This window comes from Hylobates moloch, unplaced genomic scaffold (genome assembly GCF_009828535.3).
Source record: "Hylobates moloch isolate HMO894 unplaced genomic scaffold, HMol_V3 SCAFFOLD_3, whole genome shotgun sequence".
Lineage (NCBI taxonomy): Eukaryota > Metazoa > Chordata > Mammalia > Primates > Hylobatidae > Hylobates > Hylobates moloch.
This window is the reverse complement of record NW_026652278.1, coordinates 103,093,892-103,118,491: the sequence shown is the minus strand read 5'-3', so window position 1 is coordinate 103,118,491 and position 24,600 is coordinate 103,093,892. Positions and strand designations below refer to the sequence as shown.

The 24,600-nt window shown below is 37.3% G+C and overlaps 1 protein-coding gene across 3 annotated transcripts in view; it reads right to left on the bottom strand.

The window, feature by feature from the left end:
* ENPEP (glutamyl aminopeptidase) overlaps nucleotides 1-24,600 on the bottom strand; it is an 86,021-nt gene that overhangs the window by 16,623 nt on the left and 44,798 nt on the right. For all 3 annotated transcript variants that reach the window (XM_032145454.2, XM_058435805.1, XM_058435804.1), the window contains exons 11-13: nucleotides 13,828-13,907; nucleotides 2,305-2,441; nucleotides 2,123-2,178 (exon numbers count right to left, since the gene is read on the bottom strand). In XM_032145454.2, coding sequence (XP_032001345.1) covers nucleotides 2,123-2,178; nucleotides 2,305-2,441; nucleotides 13,828-13,907 — 273 coding nt within the window. The remainder of the gene's footprint in view (nucleotides 1-2,122; nucleotides 2,179-2,304; nucleotides 2,442-13,827; nucleotides 13,908-24,600) is intronic.

Here is a 24,600-nt window from a genome sequence, read left to right as displayed (position 1 = left end):
CACCTCAGTAGACTTGTGTAAATTCTAATCCTGCCAGAGTTGCTCGCTTATTTACGCATTTCTTCTCTCTTCTACCCCCTCCACCAAAGCTTCTTAGTGGTCTTAGCTTAAGTGGTCTTCAAAGCTGTCCTCTTGGCTCTAACCAATGCTGGTTGAATCTGTTTCTCTCTGAGTCCCATTCTCCTGATGTGCTGCAGAACATCATTGAGCCAGGTGATAGCTCAGGTATTTTCTAGTTCTCTTGTGTGAGCCTGCATATGTTTTCAATTTCAAATTTGTTTCATTTTCTTCCTTACCTCAGTTATGTAGAGTTTCTACACAATTTTATGGGGCTGTGGCCAAGGAGCTAAGAAAATGTGAGAAAGTCTTTCAGTAGTGTAAGTTATTTGCTTTGTACTCAGTTCCTCGGAGAGAGGTGTTCAAGAGGCTTTCACTTCATCTTGGAATAGAAAGGACCTCCTATATTGTGATGCAAATTAAACTGTAAAGATAGTAGGTTCTTTGTAATTTCTAACAGTGAAGAAGCTGACCTTTGGAATAGGACAATTTAAAAATAAAAACCAAATGATTCTATTTTAAAATACTTATTGATCATTTTATTTCATCATTTAATTTCCCAGATTCTATTCTACACAGTGCCTGGCACATAGTAGGTCCTCAATGTTTATTTGTTAAATGAGTGAGTGGTATACTGTAATATAGTGAAAATAATCTATTACATATCCAGGAGGTTAAACTTGGAGATTCATTAAAACATCATATTGTCTATTGGCTACAAAATGAGTGTAGATTACAAATTCAGAAGAACTCTTCTAAATGCAGCTTCACTACTAATTAATGGTGGATGCATTTTGGTCATGTAATACAATGTATTGAGTTTCTACATGCCAGATAATCTTTTAATTGTTTTATGTCCATTATCTCATTTATTCCTCACAGAAGTCTTATAAGGTCATCTCTACTTTGGTGATAAGAAAATTGAGCCAGAGAGAGGTTAAGAGACTCACTTAAGGCTATATGGAACCAGGATTTTAATGGGGTTCAAGAGCCTGTTTTTGAAGCCCATAATTCCTTCCTTGAAATATGGCAAGGTTTTCTGACTTTCAATATACTATCTAGGAACTCTATGTAAAATAGTTTCCCCATGCCTTTAGTACTACTATACTATTCTTCCAGCTCTCTATTTAGTCAGTATTTATTATCAACTATTATTGGCCACGTACACTCAGGAGCTGGGTTTGGGTGCCTACCCTCATGAACCTTCAGTTTGATGGGTGAAATGCACAATTAATAAACAATAACAATAAAATATTATGAGGAAATATAGGGTCCCATAAGAAGGATACCCAATCCAGAGAAAGAGGCCATGGGAGGCTACTGAGAGAAGTGGCTCCTCATTCTTAGTACATTGCTCATATCTAGAATGAGGCCACTACAAAGCGAGAGAAATAAAATTGGCTGTGTCCCCAGCTTCTGCAAAGTGCCAGGAACCCAATAAATGCTTGTTAAATTACTGGCGTTAGACTATATGAATTAAAAAAAAAATAGAGGTACCATGGATACTACTTAGTTCTCCCAATCTACACTTTTTCTAAAGAGCAGGTTACCTTCAGACTATGAGAAAAAGAGTCAAATTTTCCAAATGGTCCCCTAATTCTGATCAGTTCTAAAGCACCATAGCTCTTTCTTCTTACCCCAGTGACCTGAACAAGATTTGACAATTCTAGTCATAAAATCTTACACTGGGTTTGGGCTCACAGAACTGAATTACTAAAATACATTGTTTGTCTTTTTATTAAATCAAATTATGAAGGTACACTTTTGATCATTTGCAAATGTCACTTCTAATTAGCTCAAGGATCCTAATATAGACAAACCATACTCAAAATCAATAGGTTGGGTGAGTTTTTGTGTATCCCTTAAGGGCTAATGTCAGTATTTTGACTATTAGGCTCGTGTGAACTTTTGAAAAGAGAGTTAAGGAAAACAATAATGTTTTAAATAGTGGCTTTGGATATTTTAAGCTAAAATTGATTAATACTGCAATGTTTAATTCATTTTTAAAAGATTTATGACAAAACCCACAGTATTTTAAGTAATTTAGTCTCATTCTAAAACGCACCTTGCCAAGGCAAAAGCATCATCAATAAGACTTGCACGATCTGCTGAAGAAAATGTCTGGGAAGAGGGAGAAAGAGAGATAAAAAACACAATTGTTAAGGCAAAGCATGTTGAAAATTTAATATCATTAAGATGCTGTTCTTAGAACAAAAATAAAAGTTTCCAACCATTGCTATGTCTTACCTTGTGGTTCAAGGAGAGCGCTGTAGCTATTGAGTCCCAAGTTGCTACTTCATAATTTACACGATAAAACCCAATATGATCTGGGTTTATTTTGAGAAAAGCATTTCCACTAGGATTAGAAGAGTTCAAAGTGATTCCTGTGGTAGTAAATAAACACTAATGAGCAACATGTTTGCATGCATTGTAAACACAGAGAAATTAGACCCAGAGGGCAAAAAGAAATGAAAAGAAAAGAAATATTAGCTCAAGGAGGCAGGTTTGATTTGGATCTAAAACCCAAAGCCTAATTTTTGCTTAGTTGCCTAACTTTAGAATATCACTATAATGAGTGAACTAAAAAAGAAATAAGTAATATAAATAATTATACTGTAATTTATGATGGATAGTTTTTACTGGCAGAAGCTTGCCAAATGGGTGAAATAATTTTGTGCTGGTCAATCCATCAGTAAAAGAAAATAATGCCTCAAGACAGAGAAGTCCATGCCTTCAGGGGTAGTCCATAGATCCCTAATCATAGTAGATTGATTACACAAAGAATATTCACCGGGGCAGCCTGGGGAGGGGATACAAATGTAAATACTCAAAATAATACTTTGTTTATTAAAATCAACATTGAAGTTGATGGAAATGGCTACTGCTAAGCAGGATAATACATTGATAATCAGCAACACTTTTAAAATGTTACTGTATCAAGAAGACCTGCAATAGAATTGAGATCTGAATGAAACGTTCTTGATTTTGTAATCACCTTCATACTTGTTCTTCCAATTTATTTATCTTTGTAAAGCTGTCTACTTCCTATTTCAGTTGGTTACAACAATACTTTTCCATCAATGGATTTATCAAATTAGCATTCTTTCTAAAACAACATCCATATATATGTCGGGCTCTATTGTATATATTTTAGGAGCCCAATGCTGAAGGAGCAGAGACTTATGTTTTAGGTAAAAGATACATACTTAAAATAATAGCTATGCTTTGATATAACCATGTTTGTTAGCGTTACTCCTATACTTTTCAGTTCATACATCATACACTATTTTGTTTACATGGACAATATGCAATTTAAATAATGGTATAAGAACATAGTATAGTTGAGAAGTTTCAAATATTTTAAGGTACCAACAATGTAGGTTGTGATATTGAAAAATAGGAGATGATGCTGGAAATAAAAGCCTGGCTTCCAGTATGAAGAGTCACATGCCATGTTAAGAATCCATCTTATGAGAGGAGAAAAGAGTTTTAAGCAGAAAAATAGCATGCTCAAGTCTATTTTCTGAAAAGATTTCAATAGTGGTATGGGAGATATTTTGGAGGTGATTCTAGCGATAAGAAGACTAATTTAGAGTCCACTGTAGTCATGTAGGGCAATAGAGGATGAGGGCGTTCACTAATGTGGAGATGATGAAACTAGAAAGAAGTTGATGGATTGAAGAGACTTATCACAGGTAAAATCAACAAAATCCTTTTTCTGACTTGATGTGGACAGTCAGAGGAGGGGAAAATGGATTGCACAACTGGATGAATGATGGTGTTGCCAGTAGAGAATAGAGGAAGGTAAGTCAGTTTGGGAGGAAATATGATTTAAGTTTTGGAAGTGTTTGCAGGGTCTGGAAGATATCCAGGGCACAGTAGTTTTTCATAATATATGAGTAAGCTCTCCAACAAGACAATAAGTTTCTTTAGGAACTTTCGGAGTAGGTACTTGATAAATTATAAACCCCTACCTCACTTATGTAGAATTTCTCTTTCTTTGTCATCCTCCCATGGACAAGTTGTTGAAAGGAAGCTAATCTTTCGGCATCTGTACACTTTGAATGTTTGTGTCAGAAGGAGAGTTGCTTGCTAAGCATAAAGCCATATGTTACAGGAGAAAGAGCATGAACTTTTGAGTCTGACAGACCTAGGATAAAATCTTTGCTCTGTGACTTACTAGCTGTGTGATCTTGGCCAGATCACTTGACCCCTCTGTGTCCCAGTTCACCCCAAGGAAGACAGGGACAAAAATCCCTCACAGGGCTGTTGTGAAGATCAAATAAGATAACATAGGTAAAGTGTTGGTCACATAGTTATGTGTTACGTATCCAACAGATGGTAGCTATCCTCATTGTAATGAAAGGGGATATGCTGCCAGTTCTATAAATAGCGAAGCAAATATAAATAACGTTGAGAAGTTCCTGGCAATCCATCTAAATACTGCCATATTTTAGTGTGCTTTATATGTAACTAGTTAAGCCTGTCTAGAGTTACTGTGATTTTTCTCACTTTATAGATGAGGAAGCTGAGATCCAGGAAGTCAGTAGTTAAGGACTTTCCAAGTTCATGCTACTTTTGAAACAGTTGTCAAGAGCAAAATACTGTTCAGTTGTTTAGTTACATAATGAGTAGAACTAAAATACTCTAGTAAGATTAAAATACAGGACTAATATACTGTATGTTTCCTTCTGTTTCTCCATTAACTATTTTTTTTTCTGATTATAACAATAGTATGTATTCTTTATGGAGCACTTAGAAAATGCAAAAAAGTATAAAGAAGAATATAAAAATTACCCACCACAGTTAACATGTTTTTACCTGGTGTGTGTGTGTGTGTGTGTGTATCTTCTATATGCACACATGCACAAACACACAACAAATATAATGGGACCCTACTGTTTTTATGATTAGTAATCCTTTTTCATTTGAAATTATATTTTAAACACCTTGCAATTTCATTTTATATATTTGGAAATCTAAGTTTAATGGACATATAATGCTGTATCAACTTAAAAATTGTTTTGTTCTGTTTCTTATTAGTTCTATCTATGCCAAAAGGTATCGAATAAGTTATTTCTGAGTAGGAGCTCTTTCTAGAAAATTCTTACTTTTTTCTTTTATTATTTGCCTAGATGATAGAGAAAAGTGATAATTACCTTTTCAAAATTTCATCCAGAGCCTCTTTAATTTCAACCCTAATAGATTTCAGTAACAGAGAACAGGAAACATTTCTTTAATGTTACTATCTATTATAAATAATTATAACAAATTTAGACAAGTAGACAGCTTATGATAGCCTGAAATTCCTAGAGAAAAAAAAATTTCTTAGGTGATATAAATGCTGTGTTGCACTAATCCTTTAAGTGAATTATTTTTCAATGTAAAATTACAGAGTTTACCTCTTCTTAAATTTTGTGTATCAGTTGATAGTAAAACAGCTGAGGCCAGGCACAGTGACTCACACTTGTAATCCCAGCACTTTGGGAGGCCAAGATAGGAGCACTGCTTGAGACCAGTTTGAGACCAGCCTGGTCAACATAGCAAGACCCCCATCTCAATTTATTTAAGAAAGCAAAAAACAACTGAAAGATACAAGTAGTATTTTTTAACTAATGACATGCAAAATATACTTGAAGAGCTAAAAGTTTCAAGTAGAATGCCTTATTAGACTTTGGGGTCATAGAAGAAAATTTTAATTTCTGAAACTAAAGCTAACATGATCCATAATAAAATGGATTGGTTATCCATTTGTGGTAATGCTTTCAACAAATAACCCATTCAAGAAAGTATTAGTAATTGTTTTAGTAATAATTACAGGGTCCATTCTAAATCTCAGCAAGTGGCCTAGAGAATCTGCCTGCAAAGAAAGGTGTACAAGCATACCTCACTTTATTGCGCTAGAGAGAAGTCACTTTATTGCACATTTTTTACAAATTGAAGGTTTGTAGCAAAGCCAGTCTATCAGCACCATTTTTCCAACAGCATGTGCTCACTTCATGTCTCTAGGCTACATTTTGATCATTCTTGCAATATTTCAAACTTTTTCATTATTATTATATCTGTTAGGGTGATCTGTGATCAGAGATTTTTGATTTTACTATTGTAATTGTTTTGGGAGCCATGAACCACACCCATATAAGGTGAGAACTTAATCGGTAAGTGTTGTGTGTGTTCTGACTGCTCCACCAGCTGGCCATTCCCCTGTCTCTCTTTTTATCTTTCTCTCTCTCTCTCTCTCTCTCTCTCTTTCTCTCTCCTTCCCCTTGGGCCTCCCTATTCTTTTAGACACAACCATATCGATATTAGGCCAATCAACAACACTTCAATGGCCCTAAGTGTTCAGATGAAAGTAAGAGTTAAACATCTCTCACTTTAAATTAAAATATAGAAATGATTAAGCTTAGTAAGGTAAGTATGTCAAAAGCTGAGACAGGCTGAAAGCCAGGCCTCTTGTATCACACAGTTAGCCAAGTTCTAAACATAAAGAAAAAGTCCTTGAAGGAAATTAAAAGTGCTACTCCGGTGAACACATGAATGATAAGAAAGAGAAACATCTGTATTGCTGATATGGAGAAAGTTCTAGCTCTCTGGATAGATGGCCAAACTAACTACAACATTCCCTTAATCCAAAGCCTAATCCAGAGAAAGGCCCTAACTCTCTTCAATTCTGTGAAGCCTGAGAGAGGTGAGGAAGCTACAGAAGAAAAGTTGGAAGCCAGCAGAGGTTGGTTCTTGAGGTTTAAGGAAAGAAGCCATCTCCAAACATAAAAGTTCAAGGTGAAGCAGCAAGTACTGATATAGAAGTTAAAGCAAGTTAATAAGAAGATCTAACTAAGATCATTTCTGAAGGCAGCTACACTAAAAAACATTTTCAGTGTAGATGAAACAGCTTTATATTAGAAGAAGATGCCATCAAGGACTTTCACAGCTAGAGAGAAGTCAATGCCTGGCTTTAAATCTTCAAAGGACAGGTTGACTCTCTCATTAGGGGTGGATGCAGCTGGCAACTTTAAATTAAAGCCAATACTCATTTACCATTACAAAAATCCTGAGGCCCTTAAGAATTATGCTAAATCTACTCTGCAAGTGCTCTATAAATGGAACAACAAAGCCTGGGTGACAGCACATCTGTTAATAGAATGGTTTACTGAATATTTTATGCCCATTGTTGAGACCTACTGCTCACCAAAAAAGATTCCTTTCAAAATAGTACTGCTTATTGACAATGTGCCTGGTCATCCATGAGCTCTTATGGAAATGTACAAGAGGTTAATGTTTTCACAGCTGCTAACACAGTATCTATTCTGAAGCCCATGATCAAGGAGTCACTTTGACTTTCAAGTCTTGTTATTTAAGAAATACATTTTGTAAGGCAATAGCTGCCATAGATAGTGATTCCTTTGATGGATCTGGACAAGGTACATTAGAAACCTTCTGGAAAGCATTCACCATTCTAGAAGCCATTAAGAACATTCATGATTCATAAGAGGAGGTCAAAATATCAACAGTAACAGGAGTTTGGAAGAAATTGATTGCAACCATCATGAATGACTTTGAGGTGTTCAAGACCTATATGGAGGATGTAACTGCAGATGTGGTGAAAATAGCAAGAGAGCTAGAATTAGAAGTGAACCCTGAAGATGTGTCTGAATTGCTGCTATCTCATGATAAAACTTGAATAGGTGAGGAGTTGCTTCTCATGGGTGAGCAAAGAAAGTGGTTTCTTGAGATGGAATCTACTGGTGAAGATGCTGTGAGCATCTTGAAATGACAACAAAGGATTAAAAATATTCCATAAACTTAATTGAGAAAGCAGCACCAGGGTTTTGGAGAAGTTCTACCGTGGGTAAAATTCTATTAAACAGCATCGCATGCTTCAAAGAAACCTTTTGTGAAAGGAAGGGTCAATAAATGCAGCAAACTTCAGTGTTGTCTTATTTTAAGAAATTGCCACAGCCACCCAAGTCTTTAGCAACCACCACACTCATTAGCTAGCAGCCATTAACACTGAAGCAAGACCTTCTATCAGTAAAAAAGATTACAACTGGCTGAAGGCTCAGAAGACTGTTAGCGTTTTTAGCAATAAATTATTTTAGTTAACATATATGCTTTTTTATACATAAGGCAATTGCACACTTAGTAGACTGCAGTATAGTGTAAACATAACTTGTATATGCACTGGGAAACCAAAAAACTCATGTGACTCACTTAATTGTGATATTTGCTTTATTGCAGTGGCTTGGCACCAAAACTGCAGTATCTCTCAGTTGTGAGATTATGCCTGTGGCTTTAATACGTAATATGCAATGAATAGGAAACTGGAAAAATGCAACCAATTATTATGAGGAAAGATTACAATTAGCAATAATTTTGGTAGTTGAAAAAGAATAACTGCAAAGGAGAGTTGGGTAGTGAAGATCTGTCAATGTATCTCCAGTGTGCCCAGGGAAGTAGGTGCCAAATTGAGCTGGAACATGTGTTTCAGGCTATTTGACAGGTCTGGTCCTACAGAAAACAGTGTATGTGACAGAGACCTGTTAGTTGTTTACCACACAGTTCCCTTTTCTTCCTGGGTACAGAACTGGACTCTGTTAGCCTTCCTTACAGGACATGATTGAGAACTGGCTATAAAATGTGGGCAGAAGTAATAGATGCACTTCTAGGCCTGATTCCTTCATTATCTTCCCCGTCTTTGGGCTAGATGCAAAAGATCCAGTGAGGGATTCCAAGATGCAGGGGAAGGTAAAGCCATAAGAAGGAAGAAGACAGGATTTCCAAGTCATTATTTGGTGGAGAGCCACCTAGGAGAGATGACAGTCAGGAATATCTCTTTTTGACTGCTACATGAACAAGAAACTTTTATTGCACCAAGCCACTAGTGATTGTTTCTAAAGTGCAATAATTAGACTCACCTGGCTAATGCAATATATCACACTATCACAATTTAAAGACATCTGTAAAATAATTAATCTACCTTAACTCTCCCTTAATTCTTTTTTTTTTTTTTTTTTTTTTTTTTTTGAGCCAGAGTTTCACTCTTGTTGCCCAGGCTGGAGTGCAATGGCATGATCTTGGCTCACCACAACCTCCACCTCCTGGGTTCAAGCAATTCTCCTGCCTCAGCCTCCTGAGTAGCTGGGATTACAGGCATGTGCCACCATGCCCGGCTAACTTTGTATTTTTTCAGTAGAGATGGTGTTTCTCCATGTTGGTCAGGCTGGTCTTGAACTCCCGACCTCAGGTAATCCGCCCGCCTTGGCCTCCCAAAGTGTTGGGATTACAGGCGTGAGCCACTGCACCCGGCCCCTTAATTCTTACTAAGTAACTTTCTTCCTGGAAAGAGATACCTAATAGGTGACATGAGTATTCGGATTCACTAACTAGTATATTTTAACTGTGTAAATTAACAAATTAGCATTCTTAGTTAATCTCTTGTATGTTTGGTTTAGATGAGTAAATCTTCCAAGACTTGGTTGACCAGGGCTGAAGTGACAAATTGAGTTTCTAAACCAGCAAAACTGAACCCATAATCATCCAATCAAAACTTGCGCAGTCCACGAGGCTTAGCTTGAAAAAATGAAGAAAGTGCTTCCCTCTTTGTCATCAAATACAAAAATACATGCCCATCATTATTTTGGTATTAAATATTTACATATAACTATCATAGATGTTTAGTAAATCTATTTCTATGATAGAAACTGACTGGACAGTCTGGATAGTCCAAACCATCCAGAGGACACCCTCAAGTCTGGAAGTAAGAGTTGCAAAAACAGCTATTGCAGAGTCTATACCACCTCCTAGAACTTAGACCTCGCCCAGATCCTATGCACTTAGAAATGCCTCTTTTAAAATATCATGTTTTAGCAAGATTGGTTACCTGATACCATATAACAAGCTTTAATCCTTCTAAATGTTAGAAAGCAGTAAATTAAATGAAAAAAGGTGGTATGCTACTAAATGTAGATGCATTGACAATAGCCAAAGTAGCAGCTGATACTAAAAGATAGAGACATAACTAAAATATATGCAGTTAACCTCTAAAAGTACAGCGGTCTGGGGCAAACAACCCTTCATTAAACTAGGACTTCCTGAACTCTTAGAAGGTACGTAGCACCTTGTTGATAATAGGGTGGACAGGAGACAAGAAATATGTGTAGTTTGTGCCATCAAGAAGCTTATAATTTAGTTGAGAAAAAAAAGAGAGAGGCCAGGTATGGTGGATCACGCCTGTAATCCCAGCACTTTGGGAGGCTGAGGCAGGTGGATCACCTGAGTTCCAGACCAGCCTGGCCAACATTGTGAAACCCCATCCCTACTAAAAATACCAAAAAACAGCTGGCTGTGGTGGCAGGCACCTGTAATCCCAGCTACATGGGAGGCTGAGGCAGGAGAATCACTTGAACCCAGGGGGCGGACATTGCAGTGAGCTGAGATCGCGCCACTGCACTCCAACCTGGGCAACAAGAGCGAAACTCTGTCTCAAAAAAAAAAAAAAGAAAAGAAAAGAACGAAAGAAAAGAGAGAGCATATGAAGCTTAATAACAAATTTTGTTTAAAATGTAAAGTAATAATACTAGGAATAAGGACTGATGAAACTGACAGGATAAAATATACTATATTTTATGACAGGAGATGATGACAGGAGAGATTATTCAGGGTAACTGGAGTAGCCAGAAAAGGTTTTGTGATAGAGGTTCTCTTCTTTTGTTAGAAATTATGAGTTTAGTTGTTGTTTTAATGCCTAAAATAGCACGTACAATAGAAATGTAAATAAAAGACCTTGGGGAGAGTCCCACTATTGCCTGAAGAATTTCTAACTAATGAATCATCAAAGAAACCAAGAGGAGGGAGGTAGGACTGGTAACATGAGCTGGTTGCCCATTTAGTACACTCAGGACATGTTCGTCATCCGTGCTCTAAGCTGAGAGCTGAAGATGTCCTCAAACAGGAAACAGGAACTTATTGTACAGCCTAAAAATGAAGCAGGCACTTTGAAGTAGAAAAAGACCTCTAGTTTGCTTCTGGCTCAGTGACTAGACATGATTCTGAAGTTTCAGATAAAGGCAGATTTGTCATCAAAGCTCTGTGACTATCAGCCTCTTCATTTATTTGTTTATTCATTCATTTATTCAATAAACAATTATTAGATGCCTGCTGTAGATCCAGAACAACAATAACAAATAAGCTCCATTTCCTCTAAGAATATTCTGTGGGGAGGGGAGACATAGATAAGTCAATAGTTAGAACAAAAAAATACGTGAAATGTATTGACAAAGGGATATGAAGGATTGTGAGAACTCCCTGCTCTTTCACTTTCACAGTCATGCTTCTGTCCAGGGCACACGTTTCCTCTACATTCAGTCAATTCTATCACCAATTTATACTCTCTTTAGCCTCTGACCTCTCAGCCTAGATATTTTTTAGGGATGCTTCCTAAACCCCCAAACCTGGGCTGATGCTTCTATGAGTGCTTTTGGTGATCTGCATTGCCACAGAGGCACTTAGGACACAGCATTACATCTGCCTGCAAACCCATCCCTAAACAATCATCTACACAAGGGTTAGGATTGCTTTTTTTTTTTTTTTGCCCCAGCACTACCCCTATTTTTATCTTTGTGTTTGGCATGTAAGCAATATGTGCTTGAAAGAATTAATCTAGTAATTAAGGATTAAATTTATTATTCCAAATATTCTAAGAAGTACATAACACATATTAGAACAATGTCTATTGTGAACTCTTGAAATACATTTTACAAAGCACTTGAGTAAGCTTTAGTTATCTGGAAAATTCACTTGTATGGAAACTTCATTCCATGAAAGTGCTGGGTGAATTGTACTAGGGTAGATGAATTACTCACGCTTTCAAACTTGTAAACAGTAAATCAAACAGCTGCCGAGATATTCTTCCAATCCTCAATTAACTATGGTGACCAATGGGGAAAATATTTAGTAATAGTTAAACCAACTCCACTGAAAACCTTCCAGTGGAATTCTAGCCTTCTTAATATGCCTTTTATCAGTGCTGTTACACATTGTTAAAAATGTCTTTTCTTTTCCTGTCTTCTCCCTTTTCCTTCGGCAAATGTACTTATGAATAAGAAAATGGTCAGAGGACCACAACAGATAGAGCTTGGCACTCAAACACAGCATAAAATACTAAAACAAAGTGGCATTGATCTGGGAATTCTGCAAAAATTTAGAATTTTTTTTGACCATGATATTACAATAATTATTAACATAAATAAGCAAGAGAAAGTTTTGTTGTAATAGCAATCCCTGTGCAGAAGGGCTTCAGAAGGCGCTTCACCTCTATAATGACAAAGCTGGTAGTTTGTAGTAATAGTAAAAAGTCACAAAAACAGTTAACAATAAACATTTTTTTAAAAGGCCCAAAGGTGGAAAAAACATGCTGGATCCACAGAAAAACTTATACACAAATGTTTATAGCAGCATTATTCATAACAGACAAAAGGTGGAAATGATCCAAATATCTATCAACTGATAAATGGATATACAAATGGAGGTATATCCATATAATGGAATATGATTTGGCAATAAAAAGGAATGAAGTACAGTTACATGCTGTATCATGGATGAGGCTTGAAATCATTACGCTAATTGAAAAGCCACAAAATACTGCATATACACTTTTATTTATGTGAAATGACCAGAAGAGAAAAATCTATAGAGGTAGGGAGTACATTAGTGATTGCTTAGGGCTGGGCATATGGGAGGCTGCAGGCATGATAGCTAAAGGGTATGGGGTTTCTAAAACTGACTGTGGTGATGATTACACATCTGTGAATATACTAAAAACCATTGGATTGTACACTTTAAATGGGTGAATTTTATGATATGTGAATTATATCTCAGTAAAGCTGTTCTTAAAAGGCAATCTACTGGAAACAGAGTAAAAATGTATTGGCCAGGAGAAATCATACCTCATTAATATTTTAAAATATTTTACAAGAGCAACTAGGCATATGTAAATAAAGAATGAGTGATCTACTTTTATCCTCAAGAAGATACAAGTGAAAGTCCATACCAAATACTATTCTAAAATCAAGTCCTCATGAAATGGGGCAAAGATGAGTCTGGTTTGTCTTAGAAAAGAAATAGTTTTGAAACACCAAAACAAATATAATGGAAAAAATATAAAAAGAAGGATTCTTCTGAGATTGCAGCTAAAGCTTGCCTTATTTATTATTTTTTTCATCAATCTGGAATTTCGTGATAAGGTCTACTTGTTTTTATACAACTCTAACATTTTTCAAGTAAGGAAAAAATAAATCAACGCAGATAGAACACAAATATGTTTCCAAAAAATGGTCTAATTTAATGGGAGCATTAAAAAAAATCCTCAGGCTTGTCTGAGATTCTAAGAAATTCAGTGGCTTATCTGATAAAAGAAAAAACAAAAACGAAGGAAAGAAGGAAGGAAGGAAGGAAGGAAGGAAGGAAGGAAGGAAGGAAGGAAGGAAGGAAACTTACATATTGATCTTCCAATGGTTGGGCATGTGACCATTCTCCTTTGGATATGGGTATTTATGATAAATCAGTCAGTCATGATAAATCATTGAAAAGAATATCTCAAGGTAGAACAGTTCTGATTGTAGATGAAGATTTGGAATCATCAATAAATTATTTAAGAGATCACTTAGCTGAAGATTACATAAGTTCCAGCTTTACTATTGCATCTTTATACTTCTATTAGTTTAATGTGGTACATCAATTCAAAGAAGAAATAAATCAATTAATAATATTTACCTTCTTTTTCTGACCTATTAAATAACACACTGCTTGTTATATTATCTTCAGTCCATTTAACTGGGATATTCCATGTATAACTAAAATTTTTTTAAAAAGAAAAATTTAACTTTTATTACTAAAAGATAAAATTTCAAGAGTAAAAATCACTACAAAGCAATAGACAAGTATGTTTTTCTTTTAAGTGATCATCTAGTCCATACTATACAATTAATGTAGTTAATACAACATTTTAGTGATGAAGATAAGCTGTGTAACTGTTTTCAATTTCTATAAATCTATAAAATTTAGAAATTGCATCAAAAATTAGCTAAGCATGAAAAAGATTATTTCAATAAAATGCTTTGGCATTTTTGAATAAAGATATTGCATAAATTGCACAAATATAATACATCTTATTATAATATTGAACATCACACACATACTTGCACACAGTCTAATATGCTACCATTTCCATCAAGGAGCAGAAAACATTTTTTGAAATGAGAAGACAAATAGTAAACTCTGTGAAGGAAATAACACATTTTAGAAATTATGCTGAAATTCTACCACTACCATCATGCCCTAAAGCCTCTCATACTCTCCCCTAAATATCCCCTATTTAGAACTAGAACTGATGTGCTCAAGGGAAGAAGCATCAGGTAAGCATGTTTCAGGAGTTTTCAGTGCTTCTCTTTAGCTACTTAGTATTTTCTTGCAGAGTGGGTAGGTGGGAGTTAACTTTGTAATTTGATATATATACTTAACAGTTTTGTCTTGAAATCTCATTTTTTTTTGGTTTGTTCTTATATCATCTCATATCAGAAAATGTAGATCTGGAGAGAAGGTGAATCTACGTACCATTGGCTGGTTTAGGTTTCAACTCAAAGTTGGTTTATCTGTCAACATTCAATTCCCTAACAGAGAATTAGGGTTAACATTTCACCTTTTCAAGATATAACAAAATTTATGTTGTTCAAGGAGAATATATTTTTGCTATACACCTGAATGAAATAATCCCTTTTTTTTTTTTTTTTTTTTTTTGAGACGGAGTCTTGCTCTGTCACCCAAGCTGGAGTGCAGTGGCGCGATCTGGGCTCACTGCAAGCTCCGCCTCCCGGGTTCACGCCATTCTCCTGCCTCAGCCTCTCCGAGTAGCTGGGACTACAGGCACCCGCCACCACGCCCGGCTAATTTTTTGTGTTTTTAGTAGAGACGGGGTTTCACCATGGTCTCGATCTCCTGACCTTATGATCCGCCCGCCTCGGCCTCCCAAAGTGCTGGGATTATAAGCATGAGCCACCGTGCCCGGCTAATCCCTTATTTTATAACTATTGAAGTGTTTTACAGGATTGAGCTTTTTTTTAATCAGCTCCTTTGGAGCATTTTATTGCAGTGGAATGTTTTTGGCTATACGTTTCATAAAACCAACACATAAATTGCTTCTTGGGCCTTATAGTGGACACTGTCAGTGCTTCCCCCTTATCTCCTTAGACCCCTTTCTCTTTTTTTTTTTTTTTCTTTTTAGAAGGAGTTTCATTCTTGTTGCCCAGGCTGGAGTGCAATGGCATGGACTCGGCTCACTGCAACCTCAACCTACCAGGTTCAAGTGATTCTCCTGCCTCAGCCTCCCAAGTAGCTGGGATTACAGGCATCTGCCACCACACCTAGCCAATTTTTTTGCGTTTTTAGTAGAGACGGGGTTTCACTATGTTAGCCAGGCTGGTCTCGAACTCCTGACCTCAGGTGATCCACCCGCCTTGGCCTCCCAAAGTGCTGGGATTACAGGCATAAGCCACTGTGCCCAGACCCCTTTGTCATTTTTGTACACCCTGGATACCAGTGTGCTCTCCCTGCCAACAATCAATACCTGGGTCTCTCTGACAGAGGACTGCCTTCCAGCTATCTGAGCAAGGAAAGCCAGAAGTTCCTGGGAATTTACGTCCTTCTGGATGTGGCCCTTAGCAGTGACTAACAGGTGTGAGAATGTTTCCTGCCCCATCCATCAGGAGCACTCTGAAGTATGATCTGCGCTGGCTCCAGGACTTTCCTGCAGGACTGAGTCAAAGTTACTCTCTTCAGGACCTGCTTCATACAGCACCTTTGCTGGGCTTCCTTTCCTTCTCTATCCCACTGCCTGCTCCCCCACTGATCTTTCCTGAAAACACTTCCTAACAAGTCACTTTCACACACATGATCATTTCAGGGTCTGCTTCTAGGGACACCAAACTAAGAGCCCTTGCAGCTTCTCAGAAGACCGACAAATTACATTCCTAAAATGCCACATCTTACGTATATATCTCACGTTCACTGCTCTGCTGAATTGGTGCTGCCACGTAAACTAACATTTTATGCTTCCTCTTCTGTCCCCAGTGCCAATCTGACTGAAATAACAGAGCAGGCAGCGTCTGGATGACCTAGGCCCACAGTTAAGATATCCTATTTTGACTATCCTCTCTAAAACATGGCCACTGGGACTACACCATGCCTCCAAAGGGCAGAAGCTATTCTCCTAACGTCATGTACAAAAATACTGCTCTGAGGTCTTTAAGAGTATCATAAGATAAAAATGATAGAAAGTTGAGGCTATACAATTTTATAGTTTTAGAATCACATAATCTAATGTAATATAAGCTGAGTAAAATGACAGACAAGAATATAAAGTGTGAAGAAATGGAAATTACATAAATGAAATGATTGAGTTTTCCACATATTGGCTAACATTCAGGAGTATCAGAATTCATTTTTATAGACATAGTTCACTGTCTAACCATGTAAGAGGTTCTAGCAGTATGAAATATGGCCACTGTAATTTTCTCTAAGGAAACTGACTTTGATTGCACCAAGGTGACACACTTATTCCCATTCCCTCTGCCTGTTTACATGGAGTGGACCATCAAAGGCACATATGCTTTCCTGAGAGAGACATCCCGGGATGGAGATGTGAAACTGGCTCATTTCTAAGAGATGGTTGAGGACATGGTATTAAAGCAATAACTTATACATGGGTGAGCCATTTGAATTATAAAAAGTTCTAGTCAGTAAGAATTCCCTAATCTTGGATTATTTAAACAGTGAGAAAATATTTAGAGAAGATCACTGAACTCACAGTACAACTTAACTGACCACACTGTCTACCAAACAGGAACACATCTGAACAGAAAGTAGATGGAAGTTAGGTTTGGAAAAAAAGCTAATTCCTTTATGGGTGCATGAAGGCATTTATTAGGATCAAATTCTTCTTTTAAACAAAGAAGAATCCTTTTGCTATAATGGCTCTTTCTTATTTGTTTAGGAGCTACTACTGATTTTTAACAAACGTTCTCAACAGAGAAGAACCTCTTTTCTAAGTTTCTTTTCCTATGCATATATGACTTCTTAAAAAATAAAAATAGAACGAACATACTAACTTTATGATAAGCCATCACAAAAAATTCATGCAACTATGAATATAAATAAAATGAAAATAGTATCTGAAGGTGGAAACTGAAGACAAATATTAAAGACAGTATAAATGTTAATACAGTTCTATGTTCTAAGTCTTGGTGAATACAATTTTAAAATTTATTGTTACAAAAAGTGATTTTATACCCTGATGATATATTTAGTTCACTTGGCAGTAAAGTTGTTTGGTTTGTGTGGAGAGAAATTCATAACCAACAAGCAGCTTTTAAAAATCCAACCCCATTAATTAAAAAAACTCCTTAGTTTAAATTGTTGACTGTCTTTGGCTTAAATTGTTGACTGTCTTTGGCTTAACAAATTAATGGATACATATGAGAGGAAGTAACAGTTACTGGGAAATTTTCCCAGTGTAAGTTTATTTCTCAAGAGAAATTTTAATATCCAGAGGCTCCAGCAGTATTAAATAGTTAATCTAATTTGCTAGAACATAAAACAGTAACTATAAAAGAAACAGTTTATAGTTGTTAACAGAACAATCACAGAGATTATTCTATGATTTTTGTAGTTGAATTATCACCTGAAAACAAGTCAGATCTATGTTTCAATTCGTGTATCATGAAGAGGAAAAAGTGAAAAACAAATGTTTTCTCCGTCATCATCTAATCTTTCCTTTCTAAAATAAAGGTAAGGAGTACACTTCCCTGTATAGTTCAGGGAGTATGCAGACACTCCCTGAAAGGACATCATATTGTTCTAGGTAGTCAAATTTTCCTTTGTTGTGGTGTGACCTATTGATTTTCAGGACTTGCATTATAGCAAGATACTCAGTTTCTCTGAACGTCAATTAGTGTGGGAGGCTGGGTGTCTGAGGTTTCCAGGAAGAGAGACTAGAAATGGGCCTCAACAAGGTGAGTACAACAGCTTTCTCAATGCTTTTCCAGTTCAGGTGTCAACTGGCATCTTGGAAGCAGCTAATTTAATAATTCTGAGAGTTCATCATTCTCTGATGCCTTGGAAAGTCAAGTGCTTCGGCAATTTTTTTTGGAAACACCTGAGTGTGCTGTAGTGTGACTTATTTCCCCAAGCCCTGAACTGTAATCCAGGAAACAGACTCTGTTACCCCCCTTATAGAGTACTCATCATGAAATGAGACTATAAAGATTTTCTCTTCTGAATAAATATGGCTACAATCACTATGGTGCAAGATGAGAACAATATTCTAAAAGGAGATTGTTCTCTGCCAATTCACCCGATTGAATTCCTTCCACATTGTTCTTTAATTAGGAATTTAGCTCAACAAAATCTTTGGAACATCTGCCATGCCCTCCAGCCCACAGCCACTCCTACCTAGTCCAGGCCTATTGTTTCCGTCAACTATCATGTGGGCTGCTCATTGCAATACTGTCCTAACTGGTCTCCCTGCCTCCACTCTTCCCCAACTGCCCAGGATCTGCAATCAATTCTCCATAGTGCAGCCAGAAGAGAACTTTGAAAAATGTAAATGTGATCCTGCCAATTCTCTCCTTACAATCCTTAATTTGCATACTATTTTCCAAAATCTTTAACATGGTCTGCATACCTGGTCCCCGCCTTCCTCTTCATCTTCACCTGACACCACTTTTCCCAGTCACTCTCTGCTATCCCGTTTCTCGGAACCAGACTGCCTGGGTTCACATCAAGGCTCCATTATTTACACTGTGTGACCTTGAAATTAATTAATCACTTTTGCCACAAATTCCTCATTTACTATAAAATAAAATACATCTGAAGTGCTTAAAATAGTGCCAACCACTTGGTCAATGTTCAGTAAGTGCTGTAAATCATGTGTACAAGACTTTGGGGCTTTCATATATGTTGTAGTTTCTGTTTTGGGATGGAGGGTTTGTTTTGTTTTTCTCAGACGGACTCTCACTCTATCACCCAGGCTGGAGTGCAGTAGCATGATCTTGGCTCACTGCAACCTCTGCCTCCCAGGTTCAAGCGAGTCTCCTGCCTCAGCCTCCCAAGTAGCTGGGATTACAGGTGTGTGCTACCATGCCCGGCTAATTTTAGTATTTTCAGTAGAGATGGGGTTTCATCATGTTGGCCAGGCTGGTCTCAAACTCCCGACCTCAAATGATCCACCCACCTCGGCCTCCCAAAGTGCTGGGATTACAGGCGTGAGCCACCACACTCGGCCGTAGTTTCTATTTTGAACATCCGGAGCAGTCACTTCCCCACACCAATTTGCTCACCTTAAATATCACATCCTTGGAAAAGAAAGCCTTCTGTGACCCTCCCTGCACTACTCCACCTCCTGCTTCCCTCTCCCAATTAATTGAGGCTCAGCAAATCACTGGACTCATATAGTAAGAGAGAATAATTACTGTGAAACTTTCCAAATGGAAGCTTGTTTGACAAGAGACATATTTTTAGATTTAATATCCAAATATTCCAGTGGTATTAGAGTTGGCCAATCTAATTTGCTAGAACATAAACCAGCAACTATAAAGGAACCAGTTTAGAGTTATTAAAGACTTTCTAAAACATCTTTTTGTGTTATTCTAATTGCTACAAGATAATTGATCTTACAATAATTTATATATGTGACTATAAAATAATGTCAATGAGGTCATTAAGAAGGAGAAAAAGAAGACAAAGTGTCTCTTCAGTGACAATCAGACAGTGGAGATTAGAGGACAGACAGTGGAGATTAGAGGACACCTGGAATGGATGAAAGATTCTCTCTACTTAAAGTATTCAAATGTTGAAAGAGGAGGCAATAAAAACTTGGCATGGGTGAAATGGAAACAACGTCCAGGGGACTAGTGATGTACTATGTTGCCAGGATCCACTCTAGGCGGGGCTCAGCTGGGTAACCGCGGCTAGGAAGATGTCCCCAGAGTGGTACATCCCACCACCTGGGGCCAGGCCCAGGGCTGGAGTTCCTGAGATTTTGAATTTGTTTCCTTCAGATGGGAGCAGCTGGCACCCAAGAAATATATACGAAAATAACGATTTAGTTATGCAGCAATGTTTATAGTATTAAGATTTTTGTACAAGTTGTATTCATGCAGGTGTGATAAGTTTTGAAATCCCCATCTGTGCTTTGCATCCTTTATCAGCCTTTACAATATATAAAACATTTTTTAAAATTTGAGGTCAGATGCAATGGCTCACACCTGTAATCCTAACAGTTTGAGAGGCCAAGGCAGGAGGATCGCTTGAGCTCAGGAGTTTGAGACCAGCCTGAACAACCTTTCCTCTACTAAAACTTTTTTACAGATTAGCTGGGCATGGTGGTGAGCACCTGTAGTCTCAGTTACTTGGGAGGCTGAGGTGAGAAAATCACTTGAGCTCAGGAGATTGAGGCTGCAGTAAGCTACGATCGCACCAATGCACTCCAGCCTGTGTGATACAGCAAGACCCTGTCTCAGAAAATAAATTAAATAAATAAATACATTTGGCAAATTAGAGAAAATGACATACTGGAATTGTTTTAATTGAAATACTTGTACATTTTCATTAACAGGATTTTTCTAGACATTTAACATAATGAAAATGTACAAGAAATTTGATATACTATATCTGAGTTTTAATTTGTTGGATTCATAAAATATATAGAAAAAATTTTAATTAGATTTATAAATCTGCTTCTTTGGTGTTTAGGTGTTTGTACTTTGAAATTGTAAATGAATTCAGTGAAATTTTAGCTAGTGTTGTTTAGAAGAATTTGGTTACATTTATAAGTTTCTTGTAAGTGACATATCCTTAAGAGGACTTGATTAAGTTTGTAAGTGCTGTTTAAATGCTCAGGAGAATTTAACGTGTACAATTTGTAGATAAATTCATCACTACTCAAAAACTTAAAAAGCTAGTGTTGAAAAACCACCATCTCCTTACTCACCCTTCCCACAGGCCAGCCCTGCTCAGAAGCATCCCCTATTAAGTGATCTGGTTTTAGTGCTTTTGTAGTCTGATTGGACTTTAAATGCCTCTGTTGTTTTATTTAGACAATATTTATTAACTTGCCCATTGAAAGAGGGTGATTGAGCTTATATATATATTACTTTCTCTTCCATTTCTCTTCTAAATATAAAATTTAATAAAATAAAATTATTTTTAGATTTTCTATAGTTTATAATTGTGTCTCTAAATAATATACTTATACTGCCATTTCTTGCTTCATAAATTTTAGTCTTAACTACTCACCTGACTTAAATGAGGATATCCACTGGAGTACTGGTAAATGTTTAACACCTAGTTTTCAGATGGGCAAAACGTAGTATTTGCTCATTTCCATGTAATACTCCCATCAGGAGCATTTTCAAGCTACTAACATGTCACTGACAAGAAAATGTTACTAAGTTGGGAAGACAGCCGTTCCTGCACACCACTGAATTAGTATCCCAACAATTTTTCCCACCTTTTCTCCCTCTTCCATGTCCTTTTTTTGTCAGGTGATTTTTCTTGTTACAATGTCAAGACTTTATATTTGCAATTTATTCTGCCACCATAACAAAAATGTTTACATTTTCCATTGGCTGGTTATAAAGTTAAAAGTCAATACCTAATATTTATGAAATGATAGCATGTATATTGTATATAGTGTTGGTCAAGGAGTGTGGGGAGTTCTACTTCTTACTCTGTGTCCAATTTCATGGCCCCTGAGTCACTTAAGTAAAATTTCTCTTACATCAGAGCCTTTTCTTATACTGTATCAATGGCATAAAATCATTCTATCTGCTTCATATTTTTGTTATTTTTTTTTATAAAGAAGAGAGGTTTAATTAACTCACGGTTTTGTATGGCTGGGGAAGCCTCAGGGAACTTACAATCATGGCAGAAGGGGGAGGGGGACATTTTACGTGGCAGCAGGTGACAGAGAGCAAGCAAGAGCAGGGAAAATGGCCTTATAAAACCATCGGATCTCATGAGAACTCCGCTTCATATTTTTGGATCATAATTTTTATATACAGTCTTTGATTTGGGTTTTCTAATTTTCTTTTTTATAGTTGACCAAATGGATGGGCTTTCACCAAATCCTCAAGTTTTTTCATCTTCCCAACCACACTACCCACTGGAGAGAATTTCTCTTTTTCCTGGAGATCGCCTACCTCAGCCCCGGTCATCCTGCCCTTACAGGCACTCATAGCACCCTGAGCATTTCCTTTCACGGCTTTCCTAGGTTGGATGTACCGTTTCCCGGATCCCGTGTCCCATGTATTTTGCTTTTTTTTTAATTTATTCATATCCTCCCTTCTTTTCTTTCTCTTTCTCCTCCAACCCCCAAATCCCTTTCTAAAGTGCAGCCTTAAGTAACTTTCAAAGAAGTGTTATGTAGAAATCATTTTCTGGGGATGCATTTCTGAAAATGTCTTTAATGTATTTTCACACTTGGTTCAATTTTACTAGGTATAGAACCAGAGGTTGAAAATATTTTCTGCTTCGGTGTTTCGGAAGCATTGCCTCATTCGCTTCTTGCATTCAGGGTTGATGTGGAGAAGTCTAGTGCCACACTAACTTATGTCTTTGTTTTCTGAAATTTTGTGAGGGTGTATCTACGTACGTTTTGGGGTTTTGGCTTTTCCTGTTTGTACTGTGTACTAAGTGAGGTCTGTTAATCAGAATCCTTGTGTCCTCTCTTATGTATTTGATATTATTTGCCTCCAAGTTTCTCTGTTTTCCTTTTAAAGAATGCCTATTGGCCGGGCACAGTGGCTCACACCTGTAATCCTAGCACTTTGGGAGGCCGAGATGCATGGATCATGAAGTCAGAAGATCAAGACCATCCTGGCCAACATGGTGAAACCCCATCTCTACTAAAATATACAAAAATTAGCTGGGTGTGGTGGTGTGCACCTATAGTCCCAGTTACTCAGGAGGCTGAGGGAAGAGAATGGCTTGAACCCGAGAAGCAGAGGTTGCAGTGGGCCAACATCCTGCCATTGCACTCCAGCTTGGTGACAGAGCGAGAGTTCGTCTCAAAAAAAAAAAAAAAAAAAAAAAGAATCCTATCTAGTCCAGGCACAGTGGCTCATGCCTGTAATCCCAGCACTTTGGGAGGCTGACTGAGTGGATCACCTGAGGTCAAGAGTTTAAGACCAGCCTGGTCAACATGGCGAAACTCCGCCTTTACTAAAAATACAAAAATTAGCTGGATGTGGTGGCATGCATCTGTAATCCCAGCTACTCGGGAGGTTGAGGCAGGAGAATTGCTTGAACCCAGGAGGCAGAGGTTGCAGTGGGCTGACATTGCGCCGCTGCACTCCAACCTGGGTGACAGAGTGAGACTCCGTCTCAAAAAAAAAAAAAAAAGCGCCTGTCTGTTGGGTGCTAGACTTAGACTTTTCATATTTGTCTTCTCTTTCATATTTGCCAGCTCTATGTGTGTTTGCCCTATATTTTTGGAGGATTTGCCAAATTTATTTTTAGTTGGTCTATTAATTCTTTTGAGAATCAGAAATTAAATCTTTCAGGTTCTTTTGTGTTCTCAATTTGTCCTTTCTAAGACATTCTGCTCCTAGTTCATTGGTGTAATGGTTCTTCATCTCTGAATGTATATCATACATGTATTTTGTTTCCTTAATTATGCATCTTATAAAGTCAGGATTTGTTTGTTTGTTCACATGAAATTTTAACCTTTTATCCTTCCCAATTTTTTCATGTATATTGTGATCTTTGTCATTCATATTTAAGAAAGAATTAAATTGATTCTAGTGGCTGGTGTGTACTCTATCATCGAGAAGGGATTTTATATATACATATATGTGTGTATATATGTATGTATATGTATATATATAAAATTATTTATTTTATTTTATTTTATTATTTTTAGGGATGAGCTCTTGCTCTGCCACCTAGGCTGGAGTGCAGTGGTGTGATCATGGCTCACTGAAGCCTCAAACTCCTGACTTGAGATGACTCAAGTCATCTTCACACCTCAGCCTCCTGACTAGCTAGGACTACAGGAGTGAACTACCATACTCCAGTGCCTTTTTAAAATTTTTTTGCAGAGACGGGCTTTTGTTATGTTGCCCAGGCTGAAGGCAGTTGTATTTTTGAAGTACGTTTCTCTGCTGAGCAGAAGGTCTGACTGGGAGCTGTGTGTGCGTGTATGAGGGGTGCTGTCAGCTCCAGCCCGCCCATCCTGCAAATAACATAATGAGGGAGGCTTTACTCTGAGAGTCTCAACCAAATGGAAATCCTTAGCTCTCCTCTACTGTTTTAGTCAATTTCTTTAGGAAACAAGCCCACTGTACTTTTTCCTGGAGCCATTGCCAGATTTCTGAGAGCTCTGTGCAGAGAAAGAAATGGTAGGTGGCGGAGAGAAAGTAGGGGCGAGAGGTGGATCCAACTGGCATAATTGTCCTGAAACTAGACTTTCAATTCATTGCCCTATTTTCAGCC